Consider the following 22,408-nt stretch of genomic DNA (forward strand, 5'->3'; position numbering starts at 1 on the left):
CAGACACATAGAACGTTGGAGGTGAGACTTATTATATAGGACGCATCATAATGGGTCTAGTGACATCAGCTAGGCTTCGGAGCCCATCTGTGAAGAAAGTTACGGACACAGGCAGGCAGACGCATAGAATGATGGGAGGTGAGAATTATTATATAGGATGTGGTTTAGTCTCCTGATGACACACACATGGCGAAACATGCAGTCATGTAGACACTAAGAGACTAAAAATAGACTTCTTGAAGTGTTTCAAGCACTGCTCACCATTCTTCTTTGGGGATATTCTGCCATTACAAGCACAGATTGAAGCAGTTATCACCCCATCAGGGTAGACATCACCACAATAATCGACAAGGAGTCAAGTTAAATATGCTATGTCAGTATGGATGTGTACCTAGAAGTTGGTTTAAGAAAGAAGACAATGTTCATATATGGCATGTATGTTTAAGAATCAACCATCTCACTGAAAGATGGGGAACAATGACAAGGACAAGAGCGAATGTTATTTGTGTATCATTAATATCCTATGGTGTCAGCGGTTTACTGTTTAACATCTGGCATAATTCCTATCCAGGGGTGGGATCAGATGACAATTGGATTTTAATGGGTTCTAGATCTTATGAATAAAGATTTGATTTTTGATATAAATTATTTATTTTTCAATGATTAAAGAGTTAGGTGGAAAATGAATATTCATGAGAGAGATTTGATTGCAGTGGAGGCAGTGCATGCAAATTTCTCTCATGAATATTCACTACAGGTATCCTGCAAACCTAACTGGACTGGGTGCATCCAGGACCAGGTTTGGGAACCATTGTCATATGTTATCAGTTTCTCTGAACTCCTGTAAGGAGAAATTAAGTCTCACCTGATAATTTTCTTTTCTTTAGTCAGCGACACTGTTCTGAACAAATGGGTTATTATCCAGAGATAGAGAAAACCAAATTCAACCCATGACATCACTGTGACAATTCAGTATGCATCTGCCCAAGCAGAAGAAGGTCCCTTTTTTAAGAAGCAAGCAAGCCAAACACTAAAGAGTAGCACTCGCTACCCTACATATACCCGGGAATACACATCTCACGGGAACACCATATGGCTGCCAATCACAATTAGAATTGGGTTTTTTTTTTTTTTTTAAATTAACAAAGAGAACACAGAGCACACCCAGAACCCCGGGCTGAGGTCTTCCAAGGGCAGGATTTCATAACAGTGTCAGACTAAAGAAAATAAAATTATCAGGTAAGACATTTCTCCCTTCTTAGCATCAGCTTCCACTATTCTGAATAAATGGGTGTACTGAAGACCTATTGGATGGAGGAAGACAAGGCCTCCCGAATGACAGCTCTGCCAAAGTCTCAGCAGACTCTGGCCAGCACATCCAATCTGTAGTTCTTAGCAAAGGAATAGAACAATGACCAAGTCGCCACCCTGCAGATCTCAGGATTACTGCCCAGGCCTCCAACACAGGAAGCAACCTGAGCCCCAGTAGAATGGGCCTTGAGCCTCTGAGGCACTGGACGATTCTTACCGATGTAAGCAGACTCAATAGCCACCTTAATCCACTTCACAATGGAGGCCTTCAAGACCGCCTGGTCCTTCTGACAGCCATGGAAGAGTATAAAGAGGTGGTCCGAGAAAAAAAAAAAAAAAAACATTCATTTACTTCAGGTACCCGAGCAGCATCCTCTAGATATCCAGCTTTTGAAGCCTCCGATTCTCTGGCAACGATCCCTGCACTACAAAGGAGAACAAACAAGCCTCCTGATTCACACAAAAGGGACATACCACCTTTGGAAGAAAGGAGGAAATATTTTTTCACTTAACGAAAAGATAAGCTCTGGAACTCTTTGCCGGAGGATGTGGTAACAGCGGTTAGAGTACCTGGGTTTTAAAAAGGTTTAGACAAATTACTGGAGGAAAAGTCCATAGTCTGCTATTGAGACAGACATGAGAAGCAACTGCTTGCCCTGGAATTTGTAGTAAGGCGTGTTGCCGCAATTTGGGTTTCTACCAGGTACTTGTGACCTGGCTTGGCCACTGTTTGGAAAACAGGATACTGGACTAGATGGACCACTGGTCTGACCCAGTATGGCTACTCTTATGTTCTTATGAAAAAGGATGCAGATGCACCACCCCCTTCAGAAACTGAGCCAACTCTCTATGCAAAGCCAAAGAGATGCCCTTCACTTTCCCCTGAAAGTTTGACACAGCCACTTGGACCCTCAGGCCAGCCCTTGTTCCAGGCCCTGATGTGGAAAATCCAAAACATTGGGAACCCGAGTCCTCCAGGGAGACTGAATCCTGGTGTGGGGAATTTCTCCTTAGTGCCAGCTTCCACTATTATGGTTCCTAACAACCCCAGACCCTGACATAAGCCAGAGATATAGAGGAGTTCCTGGAGCGAAGCAGGGTAGAAATCACCACAAGATAAAACCTACACTTCTCTAATTGTCGCTTCTCAACGTCCATATCATAGGCCAAAAGGGATCCGAATATTCTATTTCTACCAGCCCTTCCTGAAGCAGACCCATATTCTTGGATAGCAGAAGCAGGTCCTCCACTAGCAGACACCAGAAATCCGCATACCAAGGACTGCGAGGCCAATCTGGGACAACCAGCAAGACCAGATGAAGATGACGTGCGATCCTTCGCAACAAGTGGACAATGAGATGCCATGAAGGGAAGACAGAGAGGACTCAACTACCGGCAAAGCTGTACCAGGGCATTTATCCCGAGAGGTCGGGTCCCTAAGGCAACTGAAAAAGTGCTCTACATTGGCTCTGGATCCCATCAAATCAAACCGAGGAGGTCCCCAGCGGTCCACAGGTCTGGAGCCCCAGCTCCCATTCTCCCAGATTCAGGAGAGAGCAACTGAGAAAGTCCACCTGCACTCCATATTTGCGCTAAGTATGGAACATAAACAGACCCTGCAGATGTGTCTCTGCCCACCGACAGAGATTAGCTGCCTCCAAGGACATCGCCTGATTCCTGGTTCTGCCCTGCTTGTTGATGTACAACATTGTGGCGTCGTCCAACATCACTCTGACTGCTTTCCCTTCCAGAAGCACCCGAAACTCCCACAGAGGAAGACGGACCACCCTGGTCTCCAAGTGGTTGATGAACTAGGACATCTCCTGGTTTGACCAGGTGCCCTGTGCCAAACATTCAAGACAGTGAGCTCTGGTATCAGTGTTGCACCCACTGAGGAGGATCCATCGGGATCCATCTTGATAGGTTCCCTGGACTGTCCCACCAGGCCAGACTGAGTCTCACCCAGGGTATAAGTGGGAGAGAACGACTGAAGTCCTGAAAAGCTGGAGTCCACCATGACAACAGGGCGTGCTGTAAGAGGGTGCATATGAGCCCTTTCCCAATGCAACACCTCTAGTGTCACAGATACGGAGTCCAGGAGCTGCAAAAAACAGTCCCAGATCATGGGCTGCAGAAGCTTGCATAACTGGCGCATCTATACCCGCAGTTTCTCTGCCCGTTCCTCTAGCAGGAAAACTATTGCATGGCTCATGTCAAAGCAGACAACTAAGTACTCCAGAGCCTGAGACGGAATCAGATGGCTCTTGGGTCGATTCAGGTCCCAGACTAGACTCTTAAGAGAGAGGTGGCCTGACTACTCTCCGCCACTGACTCAGCTCAAATCAACCAGTTGTCCAGATATGGGTGAACCCAAATCCCCTGGTGATGAAGATGTTCTGCCACCACCATCACTTTGGAGAACGTGCACGGCGCTGTAGCCAGGCCAAAAGGAATGGCCCAAAATTGATAATGCTTCCTCAGCACACAGAAGAGCAGATATCTCCCAAGATAAGTCAACAATGGGGATAAGCTTCATGAGGTCCAGGGAAGTCAAGTGCAGTCTCTCCATCCAGCAGTGGTGTTTCTTGGTCGGCTGCCACACGGGGAAGATCGCCACTGCGCACCCCCCCGGGTGTGGCGGTGTCCCCTCCTACAGCGCATTACCTCCAAACCCCCCCCCCCCCCCCCCCCCCATGCATTGCTCTTACCTCCAGGCTTGCGGGGAGCAGCACTGCAACTGTCTGCTTCGCCGTTTCTCTGCTTGCTCTGCCCCGGAACAGGAAGTAACATCAGAGGAAGGAGGGTACTGGTGAAGCCGACAGCCGTGCGGTTGCTCCCTGCACACATCCCCCCCCCCCCCCCCCTTTAGCGTGCACCTGGGGCGGACCACCTCCACCACCCTGCCCCTCAGTACGCCACTGTCATCCAGACTCTCATGCAAGTGTTGACCCCTTTGAGATTCAAGATGGGCCAGGAGCTGCCTTTCTTTGGTACCACGAAATAGAGCACTGTCCCAGGCTGCACGCCACCAGAGGAATGGGATCCACTACTCCAAGAGCACACAGATGCTGCAGGATGGAGTCAACAGCCTGCTGCATCATGGCCAATCCACATGAGGCCAATTAAGGCATTGGTCACCAGTCGGGAAACTCCAGAAAGTACTCCTTCCCATCCACCTCTAGGACCCACTGATCTATGAAGTTATGGGCCCACTCATTCTGGAAGACACACAGCCTGCCTCAAATCGGGATGAACAAGGGGCCCGGAGCATCCTCATTGGGCAGGACGAGCAGCCACTGCTTCCCAAAAGGATCTTACAGCACTGGCTCTTGAGGCCACAAACAGGAATCCTGCTTGAATGATCTGCCTTAGCTACTCTCAAGTCAAAGAACAGCGAGAGGACTAGAAATGCTCTCCCCCCCCCGCCCATTCACCCCCTGGAAGCAGAAAAGCGCTGCATTCCCTTCTACCTCAACTCCAGTAGCCTGAGAGACTACAATTCCCCCATGTCTCTCATCAGCTTCTCCAGGTCCTCTCCAAAGAGCAAGTGCCCCCTAAAGGGCATCTGACTCAACAGTTTCTTGGAAGCTGCATCCACTACCCAGTGGCAGAGCCATAAAATGGTGACTGACCACCAAAGCAGCCACTGAATAGAAAGCCAGGCAAACCAGATCATAAAAGACATCAGCCAAAAAGACTGTCCAAGATTCTAGGTCAACCACCTCTGGGGATTCTGGGAGCTGCTGCAACCACCATATGGTCCTCACCACATAACCACTACAGATAGTGGTCTCAATTCTGGAATTCCCCACTGGTCCCTCTCAGAACACTCATGAATAAGCTAAAAGAGCTGAACTTAGGATCCAAAGTGATGAACTGGATTGGAAACTGGTTGACCGAAAGGCGACAGAGGGTGGTGGTAAATGGAATCCACTCGGAGGAAAGGAAGATGAGTAATGGAGTGCCTCAGGTGTCAGTACTGGGGCAGATTCTGTTTAATACATTTGAGAAAGACATTACTGAATGGTTAGAAGGAAACATCATTAAATGGATAAAAGGTTTCATCACCACTAGATCTTATCGAGTCAAAACAACTTCATCAACCTTGTCTCCTTGGTCATCAACATGCGGGGTACCACAAGGATACCCTCTCGCCTGAGACAGGCAGCTATGACCATCATTACCTTGGAAAAGGTACGGGGAGCTGTGGCTAGGCCAAAAGGCAAGGCCCGAAACTGGAAATGTTGTCCCAACACTGCAAACCGGAGAAACCGCTGATGCGGGGCCCAGATAGGAATGTGCAAATACGCTTCTTTTAGGTCCAGAGACGTGAGAAACTCTCCTGGCTGTACCGCCGCAATGATGGAGCGCAGGGTTTCCATGCGAAAGTGTCGTGCTCTGAGGGCCTCGACTCTTCGTAAGTCGAGGATCGGTCTGAAAGACCCGCCTTTTCGAGGCACAACAAAATTAATGGAATAGCGGCCGCAGCCGCGTTAGGCGGGAGGCACCAGGATCACCACTCCGAGGTGCAGCAAGACTTGTAAGGTCTCCTCTACTGCCGCCCGTTTTACAGCGGTGTCGCATCGGGACTCCACAAACACGTCTCTCACCGGGGCACCGAATTCCAGTCAGTAACCTTCTCTGATCAGGTCCAGGACCCACTGATCCGAGGTAATCTTGGTCCACTCCTCTAGAAAGATGGAAAGACGTCCTCCTACTGCAGGAATCGAGGAGTGGACCGGCGTCCCATCATTGTGGAGGACGTCCCTGTACTCCTGGCCTTGAACTGGCCCCTGCGGAACGTTTGAGCGAAAGGAGTTCCTCTGCTGAAAACGGGTACGTTGAGAAAACCCAGCAGAGCGCCCCGGGCGATACCTGCGAGTTTCACAGAAGCAAGGTCTGGAAGAGGAGGGAAACACAGGACCCTTGGAAGAAGGCCTCGGCCTGTCCTCATATAACCGCTGGGGCTTAGAGTCCCCCAGGTCTTTCACAATCTTCTCCAATTCCTCTCCAAATAACAGGAGGCCCCAAAAGGGTAACCTCACCAGCCTTTGCTTAGAGGCCATGTCAGCCACCCAATGCCGCAGCCAAAGAAGGCGGCGGACAGAAACCGCCACAGACATCTGTTTAGCCGAAGCTCTGACCAGATCATAAAGGGCATCAGCCAAAAATGACAGGGCCGACTCCATCCGTGGGGCAACCTCAGAGAGGGACCCCGCACCATCCGCAGGCTGTTCCACCGCCTGTTGCAACCAGGAAAGACATGCCCGTGCTGTATAGGAACTGCAAATAGACACCCTTAAGGCAAGGCCCGCAATTTCAAAGGACCGCTTCAGCGCGGATTCCAGCCGCAGGTCCTGCATGTCTTTCAAGGCGACCCCTCCCCGTACTGAGAGAGTGGTCAATTTAGTCACAGCCGTGACCAACGCATCCACTTTTTAGGCATCCCCAAAGGGGCCAAGTGCTCTTCACGCAGAGGGTAAAGCTGACCCATAGCCCTGGCCACTTTCCAAGGCCCATCGGGGTCACATTGAGCTGAAATAAGCTCTTGGATGGAGTCATGCACAGGAAAAGCCCGAGCAGGCTTCTTAGTACTCGCTATCCTAGGATTAACAGAGGAGGCCTCACCTTCAGCAGGATCATCAATCTAGAGGGCCTGCAAGGCGTCAGTAATGAGAGCTGGCAGCTCATCGCGGTGGAAAATCCGAACCACATTGGGATCATCCAAATCCAGTGGCAAACAGGCACCCTCCTCTGGATCATCCGTCCCTGAGGACCTGCCAGATCCCTCAGACTCCCCACAGCCCGACCACGGGGGGGGGGGGGGGGGGGGGGGGGGGGGGAGGAGGATACGCGCCACTTTCACACGGGGAACTTACCCGTCTATGTTTAGCGTGTTTCCAACGCTCGGGGGGAGGAAATATCATCTGAAGCCATCCCCGGGGCATCCACACCCGGAGGGAACCCAGGATGCAACGCAGTGTCAGACACCTGCGGCAGAGCTCTTTTCAGCATGAAGGCTTTACGCATTAAAAGCACAAACTCAGGGGAGAAAAACTCACCCTGCCCCTCCGAATTAGGAGAAACGGACGTTGGAGCTCCTCTGGCAGCCTCAAAACGAGGCGCCCCCTGCACTCAAACTCCTCCGCAACCGCGAGGGTCAAGACATGCAGCGCTTCCAAATGGCGCCCGTTGCCAGCTCCATCGAGCAGGAAGAATCATCGCTTGCCATGCTCGTACTAGCGCGAGCGTCTAAGGAGCACGTTTTGCACAGCCCCGCTGCTGATCTGCGTTTACCACAATGGGAACAGCGCTTAACTCCCTCAGCAGCCATCACCCGACTGGATGGAAATATAGCAATAAAATGGCGGCTTCGAACCAAAACGTACCCCGTTCTGAACAGCGTCCGCGGGACCTCCCCAGAGGAGCTGGGCACCACTCTCACCTCAGAAGACCGAGTCAACGAGCTCCAATCAAGCTGCACTGAACCAGAATCTCTGGAAAAAGCCTCAGAACAGCCACACAGTAAAAGCGTGCTTTTTTTTTTTTTACGCTGTGAGGAAAGTTGGAGGCAGGCAGCAACAGAGGGACTCCGGGAGGCGGGGGAATGGGTAAGGCAGGGAAACGGCGAACCTATATGCCTTTAAAGTGGGCACCACCAGCCACAACACCCCTGCTCAACTGACAAAGCACAGGAGCCACCCCAGGCAGAAATCAAGGACCTGATCAAGCTACGTCCACACCTGCTGGGAGATAGAGAAATACTGAAGGCAGAAGGGGGCTAGCCGTCCAAGGGTCACTGTGGTTTTTCAGTGTTCTCTTATCTCCACCTGCTGGTAGGGGGATACAACCCATCAGTTAATGGATTCATCTCCTGCTGATGACAAGGAAGTAGTAAATTTAAAACAAACCAGAGAAAATATTTCTTCACTCAATATGTAATTGAACTCTGGAATTTGTTTCCAAAGAATGTGGTAAAAGCAGTTATCTTAAGCATGGATTAAAAAGTCCCTAAGCCATTAAGAAGGACTTGGGAAAATCCATTGCTTATTTCTAGGATAAGCAGCATAAAATCTGTTTTACTATTCTGGGATCTTGCCAGATATTTGTGTCCTGGATATTGGGCTTGATGGACCTTCAGTCTGTCCCAGTATGGCAACAATTGTGTTCTTAAGCATATGACTTGACAGACACATATGCAGTCAGGAGTGGGAACAAATTTAGAAAACCTGTGCCACCAGCTAAAGTTTTTAATAGCACAAGGGAAAATATATGTTTCTTCTTATGAAATTCTTCCTTATTTTTCCTCTTTGCTCTCTTTTGGCTATGTTCCCTTTTTAAAGTCCCTTTTTTTGTTCTTTGTGACGCACTCTCTAACCCAACAGCAGACACTAGGAATCACATTTTACTCACCCTCTTATTTTAACAGTTTCCAAATGACACTGTGGTGTTTTTATGGCAGAGGATTTTCATTTCCATGGATAAATTAACTGAAACTTCCATATTACACAATCTAAATAATAGCAATAAATTTTGAAAAATGACAGTCCTGACCAAGTGTCATAATCAGTTTCTAGCATGTACTCACCGGAAAGGGCCTGGTCTACTGGCAGACCGAGGATCTCCCCACATCTCGCTCCAGGGTTAGCAGACCAGCAGGAAAAGCAATTATTCTATCCACGGCACTGGAACAAACACCACCTGCAGGAAAAGAGCAAATCACTGAAAAAGAGAAACTGCTGTTTATTCAAGGTATTAGGGTACTGAAACTCAAGACTATAGGCTAGTGATCAACAATGCAGCATGCTTAACGTCTGCCCTTATGCAAATCACTGTTCAAATCTCTCATCCTCTTGTGGATTTTCAGAGGTGTGATTGTGATACTTAGATTTTTTCCTGATCATTAGCGGTACCGGTTATAAATTATAAAATATTAGTCATGTAGATCCGGTAAGTTCTTACATGGTAAAATTATGTATCATACCTGATAATTTTCTTTCCATTAATCATAGCTGATCAATCCATAGACTGGTGGGTTGTGTCCATCTACCAGCAGGTGGAGATAGAAAGCAATCCTTTTGCCTCCCTATATGTGGTCATGTGCTGCCGGAAACTCCTCAGTATGTCGATATCAAAGCTCCACCCGCAGGACTCAGCGCTTAGAGAATTACACCCACAAAGGGACACTCTGCCCAGCTCACCACCGCCGAAACGGGGGAGGGGAGTCAACCCAGCTCATCCCCACACAAGTGGGGGAAGGGAATCCGTCCAGCTCATCCCCGCAAAGCGGGGGAGGGACACCACACCCGCCGATGCGGGGGGATCTGGCTGACCCTAACACCGCCGAAGCGGGAGGGGTATAATGCTACCCTACTGCCGCACGAAGCGGGAGGGAGCACCGCCAGAATTTAGGTTTCAATCCAGCCCCGTAAAACGGAGGGGAGAGGAATGCAGCAGCTCACTGTAACACAAAATTGTCTCAACTCCAGAAGAATTCAATCGAAAAAACTTGAACACGAAGATCCTCCTGAACAGGAACTGAAGACTAAACTTGAACCTGAAATGCAACCAGAATATAAACAGTACAGATATCTGGGAGGAGCTATGGATTGATCAGCTATGATTAATGGAAAGAAAATTATCAGGTATGATACATAATTTTACCTTCCATTTCATCATGCTGATCAATCCATAGACTGGTGGGATGTACCGAAGCAGTACTCACCCAGAGCGGGACATAGAAATCCCTGACCGCAACACTGAAGCTCCAAACCGGGCCTCCGCCCGAGCAGCCACAGTCAAGCGGTAATGACGAGAGAAGGTATGAGCCGATGCCCAAGTTGCCGCCTTACAAATCTCTTCCAAGGAGACGGACCCGGCCTCTGCCATCGAGGCCGCCTGTGCCCTAGTGGAGTGAGCCTTCAGCTGGATAGGCGGCATCTTCCCCGCGGCCACATAAGCCGCTGCAATGGCTTCCTTGAACCATCGTGCCACTGTAGGCTTGGATGCCTGCAGACCCTTACGAGGACCTGCGAACAGCACAAACAGATGATCCGACTTCCGGAAATCATTGGTCACTTCCAAGTATCTGATGATAACTCGTCTCACATCTAGATATTTGAGAGCAGAGTACTCCTCTGGGTAGTCCTCCCTACGAAAAGTGGGTAGGCAGAGCTGCTGATTCACATGGAAACGAGAAACAATCTTGGGCAGGAAGGAAGGCACCGTGCGAATAGACACTCCTGCCTCAGTGAGCTGCAGGAAGGGTTCCCGACATGATAGCGCCTGGAGCTCGGAAACTCGTCTGGCTGAAGTGATAGCCACCAAAAAGACTGCTTTCAACGTCAGGTCTTTCAGAGATGCCCTCGACAAGGGTTCAAAAGGCGGCTTCTGCAAGGCTCTTAGCACTGGATTGAGATTCCACGCAGGCTCGATGGACCCTTGGTCTTTTCCCAGTATGGCATTACTTATGTACTTATGCACCACCAAGTGCAGAGGAGGGCGTAGGTGATTAACTCCCTTGAGAAAGCGCACCACATCTGGCTGCGAGGCCAGGGAAGCATCCTTCAGGCGACCCCTGAAGCAAGCCAGAGCCACTACCTGGACTTTAAGGGAACTGAGCGACAGGCCTTTCTCAATACCTACTTGCAGGAACGCCAACACTGAAGAAATTGGAGCAGTGAAGGGAGAAAGAGAGCCTGCCTCACACCACGATGCAAAGGTACGCCAAACCCTGGCGTAAGCAGTAGAAGTAGAGCGCTTCCTCGCTCTCAGCATAGTGGCAATGACCTTGTCTGAGAAGCCCTTCTTCCTCAGACGCTGCCGCTCAATAGCCAGGCCGTAAGACCAAAGGGGGAGGGATCCTCCATCACCACGGGACCCTGGTGCAACAGGCTCCGCACCCCTGGCAGCCGCAGAGGGCCGTCCACCGAGAGCCTGATCAAGTCCGCATACCAGGGACGTCTGGGCCAGTCCGGACCCACCAGGATTATCCGACCCGGATGCTATGCCACCCGGTCTAGCACCCTGCCCAACATGGGCCAGGGCGGGAACACATAGAGAAGCTCCTGTGTCGGAGAAGAGCATCTACTCCCAGGGATCGAGGGTCCCGTCCTCTGCTGAAAAAGCGCGGCACTTGGCCATTGGCCGATGACGCCATCAGATCTAAGCTCGGCTGGCCCCAGCGTTTCGTGATGTCCAAGAACGCCTAAGCCGATAGCTGCCACTCTCCGGGATCCAAGGTATGGCGACTGAGAAAGTCCGCCTTGACATTCATGACTGCTGCAATGTGGGCCGCCGACAGCTGTTCTAGGTTCGCTTCCGTCCACTGGCATAGCTTCATGGCCTCCTTGGCTAGAGGGGCGCTCTTGGTACCTCCCTGGCAATTGACATAGGCCACAGCCGTGGCATTGTCCGACAGGACCCATACTGGCTTCACCGCCAGTACCGGGAGAAACTCCAAAAGCGCCAACCGAATGGCTCTGAGTTCCAGGAGGTTGATAGACCACTTTGCCTCTGCAGGAGACCAGAGCCCCTGCGCTGTCCTTCCCAAGCAGTGGGCTCCCCAGCCCGTCAAAGAGGCATCCGTCGTGACAACAACCCATTCCGGGGTCAAAAGAGGCATTCCTGCAGACAGCTTGTCTGTCCTCAGCCACCAGCTCAGCGCCTTGCGCACCGCTGGATCCAAGGGAAGGCGCACAGCATAATCCTCCGACACTGGAGTCCATCGCTGCAGCAGAGAGAGCTGTAGAGGTCTCATATGGGCCCTGGCCCAGGGCACTACTTCCATCGTGGCCGTCATAGAGCCCAACAGCTGCACATAGTCCCAAGCCCGAAGAGGAGAGGCTACTAGGAACTGGTCCACCTGAGCCTGAAGCTTGACAATCCGATTGTCTGGCAGGAACACTCTGCCCACTTGGGTGTCGAAACGAACTCCCAGATACTCCAGGGACTGAGTTGGGCGCAGCTGGCTTTTCTCCCAGTTCATGATCCACCCCAGGGAGCTCAAAAGAGCAATCACCCGGTCTACAGCTCTGCCGTACTCTGCATAAGAGGGGGCTCGGATCAACCAGTCGTCCAGATAAGGATGGACTTGTACTCCTTCCTTTCGTAGGAAGGCCGCGATGACCATCATTACTTTGGAGAAGGTCCGCGAAGCAGTAGCCAACCCGAACGGGAGGGCTCTGAACTGGAAGTGTCGGCCCAGGACTGCAAAACGCAGAAAGCGTTGATGAGGAGGCCAGATGGGAATATGCAAGTAAGCTTCCTTGATGTCCAAGGATGCCAGGAACTCCCCTGCTTTCACTGCCGCTATAACAGAGCGGAGAGTCTCCATTCTGAAGTGTCGAACTTTCAAGGCCCGATTGACCCCTTTGAGGTCGAGGATAGGCCGCACAGAACCTCCTTTCTTTGGTACCACAAAGTAAATGGAGTAACGTCCCTTGCCAAGCTGATCTTCTGGCACCGGAACGACCGCACCCAGGCGGATCAGATTGTCCAAAGTCTGCTGCACTGCCACAGCTTGACCGGAGACTTGCAGGGAGAGTGCACAAACCCATCTCTTAAGGGTCGGCAGAACTCTAGCTTGTAGCCATCTCTGATGACTTCCAGCACCCAAGCGTCTGAAGTTACCCTGGTCCACTCGCCCAGAAACAAGGATAGGCGTCCTCCAATCTGCTCTGGGCCAGGGCCCCGTCATTGGGTACGAGACCCTGGGGGAGGACCGGAGGACGCACCTCCGGGACGGCGGTCTCTGCGAAAGGAATGCTGCTTGGAGGAGAAGTTCCTCTTGAAGGAAGAGGGGGCAGAGGAGCCCGATTTGCCCGGGCGATATCGACGGGCTTCCTGAAACCGTGCTTTGGAGGAACCGGGGCGGGCACCACTGGCCCGAGCCCTGACCTCCGGTAACCTCTTGCCCTTAGACGTGCCGAGATCGGTCACAATCTTGTCCAGCTCGACCCCAAAGAGCAACTTGCCTTTAAAAGGCAACTTAGCCAGGCGAGTCTTAGAGGCGTGGTCAGCAGACCAATGCTTCAGCCAAAGCCAGCGCCAAGCAGAGACTGTCTGAGCCATACCTTTAGCCGAGGCTCTCAAGACATCATACAGCAAGTCTGCCAAGTAGGCCAAGCCCGATTCCAGGGCCGGCCAATCAGCCCTCAAGGAAGGATCCGAGGGGGAAGCCCGCTGCACAATCGTCAGGCACGCCCTGGCCACATAGGAGCCGCAAACTGAGGCCGGCAAACTTAAAGCAGCCGCCTCGGACGACTTTAAAGCCGCCTCCAATCTTCTGTCTTGAGCGTCCTTTAGGGCCGTGCCACCTTCCACCGGCAACGCCGTTTTCTTAGTCACCGCAGTGATTAAGGAATCCACGGTAGGTCAAAGAAAGGCCTCCCGTTCGCCTTCCGGCAGAGGATAGAGGCGGGACATAGCCCTAGCCACTTTAAGGCTCGCTTCTGGGAAATCCCATTGAGCCGAAATCACGGTGTGCATGGCTTCATGCACGTGGAAGGTTCTAGGCGGGCGCTTCGTCCCCAGCATAATGGCAGAGCCAGCAGAGGCTGAGGGAGAGACGTCCTCCGGAGAGGAAATCTTCAAAATGCTCATGGCCTGCACTAACAGGTTGGGCAAATCCTCTGAGCGAAAGATCCGCACTGCAGAGGGGTCATCCGCTCCGTCCGAGCGGGAATCCGTCTCCTCCAAGGAATCCCCAAAGGACCGTTGGGAGAACTCAGATACGCTGCCCTCATCTACATCAGAGTCCTCTAGGGCCTGGAAATCCACCCGAGGGCGTTTGCTTCCAGAGGCCTCAACCCCTTTATCAGACAGGGGAGCAGGGGCAGCGTTTTGCATAAGGAAAGCCCGATGCAGCAGCAAAATGAACTCAGGGGAGAAACCCCCCAGACTGTGCACTTCTGCAGCCTGGGCCATGGCCCTAGACGCACCCTCAACCGGCGCTCGCAAGAGTGGGGGAGAAACATGCTGCACGTCCAAAATGGTGTCCGGCGCGAAACTCCGAGAAGGAGCTGCGCGGGAAGAACGGCGCTTAACTTTGGCCGCTTTCTTGCCGTTGCCCGAATCAAGGGCGACCATAGCATTAACGTCTCCCACCTCAAGGGCGGCCCAAGAAGAAGCCGTCCAAGCAGAGTGGCCGGCCAAAGTGGAGGGGGCGAGCAGCGGGGGATGGGCGCTTATGGAGGGAAAAACCGCCGCACCAGAGGAAGAACCGGGACACTGACCGGACTCCAAACTGACGCCCAAAAAGGGCAATTCAGGCTTTGAAACCCCCGCATCCTTGCTAGACGCGCACACGCGGTCCGGGGAGCAATTCTTCGCGCCCTCGCCCTCCGACGCCATAAGCTACGTGGAGACCGATCGGGGAATCCCCTGCCCGCTACAAAAGGTAAAAATTACCTGCTCCTCGCTCCGAGCTGTAACGAACTGGTGTCCCAGTGAGCAGCTGCAATAAATGCTGATATAAACGTTGAAATAAACGCCCTTAAAGGACGTCCAAAAATTATTATTTTTTTTTTAACGGAGCCAGCGGGAGGGGGGAGAAAAGGAGGGACCTGGCACCACCAGGTTTGCACTTGCTCAAGAAGAGCCCTCAACCCCAGGTACTCAACAAAACCTAAGAATTAGGCCTGGAGACCTAGCCAGAGCTGCTGCTGTGTGTGACCACCACCTGCTGAGATAGAGAACATACTGAGGAGTTTCCGGCAGCACATGACCACATATAGGGAGGCAAAAGGATTGCTCTCTATCTCCACCTGCTGGTAGATGGACACAACCCACCAGTCTATGGATTGATCAGCATGATGATATGGAAAATAAGTTTCAATTAGGTTATATGATTTCTCTTCGGAATTGTTACTGTATTTTAAGCTTTCAACTGATGCATTTTACTGCCTGTGACCTTTGATTGTTTTGAAGTATTTCATTTAAAAATAAAACAAATCACAGCCGGGCCTCTGCTGTTTGCATGCCTTCAGGTACATTGTATTGTTTGTCTTATGCCTTGTCTGTTACATCCATCAAAAAACACTGCACTTTTTTTAAGATGTGAAAAGGGGAGAGGAGTGTATGGACAGGTACTAAGATGGATTTTTAATTAATTGGAATAATAAAATAAGTATAGTGAGGTGTTAGAAGTTATTCTTTTAGATGGAATTTATGAGCCTGCTTGTTTACTTACAGCTAATGGAGAAATATGAACTAAGTTTTCTGGGAATTACTGAGAACATTTCATGCTGGTCTAAGATAAGGCTCAGAAATGGTACAGAAACCAACAGCTTGACTGGTAGGTTGCAATAAGACCAGTAAAAAACAGTTGCAATTAGTCAGGGCCCACTTTACCAAAGTTCTGGGACAGAATTACTTCTCCGTCCAGGTTTGTTGACTCTTTTTGGAGATCACAAAGGAATCTTATCTATATTCCTGGGGTAGGACTGGCAAAATTATATGAAGCTTAAATGCTGTATAAAATGGGGCTGGTGTGGCTGTGTTAGGATGCAGCTATAGAGAGGCTTGCAGGAAGCTTGAGAATAATAGGGCAGAATCTCAGGTTGGTTTGTAGGTGTACAAATCAACTTTGGCAGAACCCTATATTCCCTAATGAAATAAGCTGACTTCTTCTACCCCTCCTCCTTCTCACTCATGGGCTAATGATCAGAAGCAAACACGGGCACTAGAGGCCAACAGCGCTGTATTAGAAACCGTGTTTGCTCCTACCTGATCAGAGCCGGCGAGGGTGTATAATAATGTACTCGCCGGCTCTGAATGCTAATTGCATGCAAACAACGGTCTCCCAAATTCCTCCTTCATGATCAGCAGGCAGCTCGCCAAACAAGGGCGCTGCTCCAGCTGCAAACCCTACGTTCCCCCACCCCAAAACACTAAAGCCACAGGGCATTTTTGTTTGATGTGGGAGGGTGGGGGGGAAAACTAGTGAACCCACTGGACTACCAGGATTTTTGTGTTTTGGGAGTTGGGGGCCTGGAGGTCCACCTCATCCCAACCAGCCATGTACTTGAGTGGTTTAATACAGTTTTAGAGACAGGTTTCACAGCTAACACATTCTACAGATATTTAGTTGTTTAGTTGAATTCAATGGGGATATCCTGAAAACCCCAAAGGTCTGGGTGTGCTCTGAGGACTGAGTTGAAAACCTCTGCTCTAGTGGCTTATGAAATTAACTGATGTGCCTTTATCACAGCAGGAGGATCTTGTGGCTCCCACACACCATTATATATATAAAAAAAAAGAAACATGGCCTACAGGTAACTAGTGGTTTTGTTGCTTCATTCATTACCTGAGATTTCCTCCATCCAAATGATTAGCTTCACAGGCACTGCAGGCTGAAGTCCAAGTTATAACTATAGGTTTTCCACTTGAATCTTTTTATTTCCATCAAATAACACTTGCTTTTCTTCCTGGTAGATCAATCCGCACCCAAGAGGGCTTTTATCCTACCAGCAGATGGAGATAGAGGCACTGAGCAATTTCAGTAGCCTCAGTTAGACTGAAATTCTCCAGTATGGTATAGGTCTGCTCTGAAGTAGCAGGTCCTAATGCCCCATGGCACCGCCCACAGCCTGCATAACCTAGTGGATAAGCCCAACAGCCTGGTGGCTCCTGGAATCCCTACCACATTAGAGTATGGAAATGTGTGGCACTGTAGCCCCAAGCTTCAGCACACGGGCCTTAGCTTGGTGAGGCTCCAGAATCAGTATCCAAAGGGCTGCTGCCAGCAAGGAGGAGGATCCCCCCCCCTCCAAAAAAAAAAGCTCCCCTGCAGCAGCCTTATAATTTAAGGTTTCAACTAGCCTTTATGTCCCAGGCTTGTGAGGGAGATAAAATTCATTAGATTGTAAGCTCTTTGAGCAGGGACTGTCTCTCTTTGTTAAATTGTACAGCGCTGTGTAACCCTAGTAGCGCTCTAGAAATGTTAAGTAGTAGTAGTAGTAGGCTTGTGAGGGAGATAAAATTCATTAAAAAAAAAAAAAAAAGAGAGAGAGAGAGAACTTCAGCCACATACAAAAAGAAAAGGTAGCACAGCCAGGCAGAGACATTGTGGTTAAGCCGAGGGGGTGGAGGAGGTTGGAGTCCCAGGTAGAAGAGTGCCAGGTCCAAAGTATGAACGGGAGCTGCTCCAAGGTAAGGCTATATGTGCAACCAACAGAAGCCAGCAACTCATCACTGCCGCCAGCTCCATTTGCCTCATTTGTGATGAGCTTGACATGTCCTTGTTTCCACAGATCATTGGGGATTCTCCAGATAGGAACTGGGGTAAGATAGATCCCTTCCCATGTACCCATCACTGCCCATGGTCCTGCCAAATCTGGCAGGAATGGCGACCATTTCGACAAACGGCCAGACAGCCAGGGCCCCAAGGTACCCTCCACTCACCTACCACAGAGACCCATCATTGGAGGGGATCCCAGCAGGGTCACCAGAGCCATGAAGCCCAACTGACTACACTCCATCATGGAAACAGTTCAGCAGAACCTAGAGTGGGCTCTGGCAGATAAATGAGAATTTCAAGCATGCATGGATTTCCCTTTTGGCTGCCCCCCCCCAATCAATATGTCTATTCTGTGCTTACAACGGAAAATCCTGGAGAAGGACCATGGTTGGCTGCTAAGGGTATATACGGGAATGAAGCAGATATTGCACCATTCACAGATGAAACTGTAAATGAAACATTTAAAAAACTGAAGGTAGAAAGAGTACTGAAGGAATCTAGAGAAATCTAGAGAAGTCTCTGCCCCTGCTGTTTTCACCTGAATTTACTGCATCAGACCTTCTTATTAAAATCAGCTGAAGCTGCTTCCCCTTCTTCCCCTCACGTCGCTTTTGAGGAGCAGCTTGCTAAGAAACAAAAACTTTCCGTTTTGCAGGATTTGGAGAATGTTTCTCCTTGGGACTCAGAAGAGGTTTTATCTGTGTATTCTGACTGTCCTAGTTCTGCTGATGGCCCTGACTTGGACCTTTCAGAGGCAGACAGGGGTGGTGAACCTACTGTAACCAGGCTGTTTTTGAGAGTAGAGTTGCCTCTGTTGATCACAAAATCTATGGAGGTTTTAAACATTTCCTCCCCTGCTTCTCAGTCCTCTGGTCCTGCTCCTTCTATTATGCCAGGTACTAAGAGACATCCTGTATCTTTCCATATTCATGAGGAAATGCTAGAGCTCACTGCAGCTCAGCAGGAGACCCGATGCTAACCTCTGGGTGGCTCGTGGTATCTCCACATTATATCCCATTCTGCCGTCTGATTTAGAGCAATCTGCTCTGCCTAAGGTGGATGACCTTATTATGGACAAACTTGGAACTGGCGGAAATGTCATTAACTGGATAAAAGGCTTCATCACCTCAAGATCTTCTCAAGTTAAATCAACCTCAAGTATCTCATCTCCCTGGTCACCAAACTGTAGTGTGCCTCAAGGATCCCCTTTATCACCGATACTCTTCAATCTGATGATGATCCCTTTAGGCAAAGATGTATTCAGACATGGTCTCAACCTTTTTATTTATGCTGACGATATCACTATATTCATTCCCTTCAAATCTAACCTAACAGAAATTTCTGACAAAATATCCATGGGCATGGACATCTTAACCTCTTGGGCCAACGCCTTTATCGTGAAATTGAACAAAGAGAAAACACAATGCCTAATCCTCTCATCCCAAGACTCCACGCTCCTTCCAACTAATCTTATCACCTCTGACATTACAATCCCCATTTCAGACAACCTGAAAATCCTTGGAGTGACCCTAGACAACCACCTTTCACTCGAAAATCACGCTAAATCCATTACAAAGAAAATGTTCAATATGATGTGGATATTGAAACGTGTGAAACCTTACCTCCCCCTGAAAACATTCCGAAACTTGGTGCAGTCCACGGTTCTTACCCATGTCGATTATTGTAATAGCATTTTCTTAGGCTGCAAGACCCATATCCTGAAAAAACTTCAGACTGCCCAAAATACAGCAGCAAGACTTATTTTTGGCAAATCACGTTTTGAATGTGCAACACCTCTTCATGTAAAACTTCACTGGCTCCCCATCAAAGAGCAAATCAACTTCAAGGTCCATACATTAATCTATAAGATTATCCAGGGTGAATCTCCAGGCTATATGTTTAACCTGATTGCCCTTTCAACCAGAAACATGTCTGAATCTTCGCGAAATTACCTCAACCTGCATTACCCCAATTGCAAAGGACTCAAGTACAAAGCTTATTTTGGATCCAACTTCTCCTACCTGGGCAGCCAACTCTGGAATACCCTCCCCAGACCTATCCACTCAATCTGTGACTATCTACCCTTCTGGAAAGCACTAAAGACCCATCTATTTAAACAAGCTTATCCAAATGACCCAGAATAATCTTATGAACCCATCTACCCAACACATACCCAGAAGACAACGACATTGCTCCACACTAAATCTCCACTGCTCCACACTAAATCTCCCGCCTTCCTCCCTTCCACATTACCTATCTTTACCTACTTATCTCTTTTATTACTGTTATATTTGTTATATTATATTGTTCTTCCCATTACTATGTAAGCCGCATTGAGCCTGCTTTGAGTGGGAAAGCGCGGGATACAAATGTAATAAATAATAATAATAATGGTGATTACTAAATGTGCCACTATCCCTGTTGAAGGCAGCACTGCGTTAAAGGATAGGCAAGCTTGAGGTTTCCTTGCAGTCTGAATTTCAACTAGCTGCGTTAAATTCTAAGGCAGCAATTTCTTCTTTTGTAGCCAGGGCTTCTTTATTGTGGACTCAACGTGCTGGACTTGCCTCCAGACTTTCTCCCTACCCTAGAGGTGGGATTGACCTATGTATCAGACATTCTTTATGATATTCTCTGAGCGTCAGGTAAGGGTATGGCCTTGGCCATTTCTGCGCGACACTATGGTTGAAGCATTGGGCCGCTGTCGCATCCAGATCTCATCGGGTGAAGTTGCCCTTTAGGTGGAAACTCCTCTTTGGTGCGGATTTGGAAAACATTGTTAAAGACATGGAAGATTCCAAGGTCCAGCAGTTACCAGAGCACAAGCTTAAGCCTCATCTCTAGGCGGCTAAGTCTCGTTTTCAAGAAGCACAGAGGTATAGACCAGGGAAGGCTAGTGCTTCCGCTCAAAAACCTTGCTTTCGTCAGACTCGGTCTTCCTTTTGAGAAGGCAAGAAGACCTTTTCCGCTTCATCAAGAACCTCTCTCTCTTTGCAACCCTCGCAATGACAGGGTCAAGGTTCACTCCTTGTATGAAGTCATAGGTGGACGTCTTTCCCACTTTCACAAATGGGTCCTCAATATTCTCCACAGCTACAAGCAAGAATTCTCAAAGCCATCGGTCCATTTTATAAAATGTAGGCACCAGCCAAAATGGTGCTCACATCCCCACCACCACCAACAACCTCCTTTTAGTCTTGGAGCAATTGTTGAGCTGCAAAAGGAAAGAATTGAGAGAAAAAGGCTATCACTTCTCTCTATGGCTCTCAGACACTATTCCTCTTCCCAGCCCCCTGCTGTCATCAATTTGTTTCCCCGCGTACAGCTACCACCTCATGTTCAAGCCTCAGTAGCGCTTTAGAAATGCTAGTTAGTAGTAGTAGTAGCAATAGCTGCTACTATTGCTTCTCCTAGTCCCTTCCCTTCCACTCTCTTGCCCAAGAAGCTGCTTCTATCACCCTCACCCCCTAAAGCAGCAGTTCCCAAACTCTGACTTGGGTGAACCCCAGACAGCCACGTCTTATAAACATGCATGAGAGAAATTTGCAGTGCAAAAAAGCAGTGCATGCAAATCAATCTCATGAATATTCACTGCAGATATCCAGAAGACCTGACTGGCTGGGGATCCCCCAGGAAACGTTTGGGAACCACTGCCCGGATCAGTAAGCAGCTGTTACCAATGGGGAAAGGGAATGGGACTTGATACCGCCTTTCTGTGTTTTTTTTTTTTTTTTTTTGCAATTACATTCAAAGAAGTTTACATAGTATATACAGGTACGTATTTATACCTGGGGCAATGGAGGGTTAAGTTACTTGCCTAGAGTCACAAGGAGCTGCAGTGGGAATCAAACCCAGTTCTCCTGGACCAAAGTCCACTGCACTACTCCTCCTCTTAGCCACATGCTCCAGACCTGAGGTGTCCTGGCACTCAATTATTTTCAGAACCCCAAAAATAGCATACAAAATAAAATGATAGACTATCACTATGCATTTGTTTATCCTTTCAGTATATTACTTTGTCAACACAAAGAAATCATCATGTCAATAAAGTTACCCGATCATGAATCTAAAGGTACAGTAGAAATCCAAAAACCAGATGCCAGAAATCCAAATTCCAAAAAATTGCAGTATCCAGACCACCTGGACCTCCTTCCCACCTGCCCCCCACCAACACACATACATATGATCAAGAATCTCTCCCTCCGCTCCAAGCCCTGCCCACAGCTCTCACTCACCCACTCTTACCTGTTCATAAGTATTCCGTGAAGTAGTGCCAGAGACAACCTAACTCACAGGCTGCCTCTGGATAGCACTGGGCCTTTCCCCTCTGACCTGTCCCGCCCTTCAGAAAACAGGAAGTTGCACCAGAATAGGCAGGATGGGTCAGAAGGGAAAGGCCTGGTGCAGGCCAGAGGCAGCCTGTTTGTAAGGCTGCCAGTGGTGCTGCAGCATGGAAGACTTCTGAACAGGTGAGAAAGAGAGAGAACCGCAGGCAGGGCCAGGAGCGGATGAAGAGATGCTAGCTCATGGGGCCCTCTCATAGCGAAGAGAGACACAAAGAGGAACACTAGATGGGAACAGATGAATAAATCAATAAAATGTGCCTGTTCATCTTGTTATTTCTTAAATTTGAATTTTAAAAGTACTGCCTGAGAATCTAGAAAATTTAAAACTCTGCACTGACCCAATCCCCAAGCAATTCAGATTTTTGGACTTCTACTATACCTGGTACTCCTCAACTCTAGATGCATGCCTTTTGGGCTTAACAAGTTGTGTATCTATAGCAACAGACTATCAGACAAAGTTTCAATTACTGGTACAAGGAAGGGTAATACCAAAGATTTATGCATACTATTT

General features: G+C 49.2%; 1 protein-coding gene across 1 annotated transcript in view; it reads right to left on the minus strand.

Moving 5' to 3' along the window:
• The window catches only part of RBM6 (RNA binding motif protein 6), a 631,054-nt gene that overhangs the window by 606,308 nt on the left and 2,338 nt on the right, over nt 1-22,408 (minus strand). The window contains 1 exon segment of the mRNA XM_030205417.1: nt 8,900-9,012. Coding sequence (XP_030061277.1) covers nt 8,900-8,943 — 44 coding nt within the window. The 5' untranslated portion in view covers nt 8,944-9,012.

The sequence above is a fragment of the Microcaecilia unicolor genome, chromosome 6 (assembly GCF_901765095.1).
Source record: "Microcaecilia unicolor chromosome 6, aMicUni1.1, whole genome shotgun sequence".
NCBI lineage: Eukaryota > Metazoa > Chordata > Amphibia > Gymnophiona > Siphonopidae > Microcaecilia > Microcaecilia unicolor.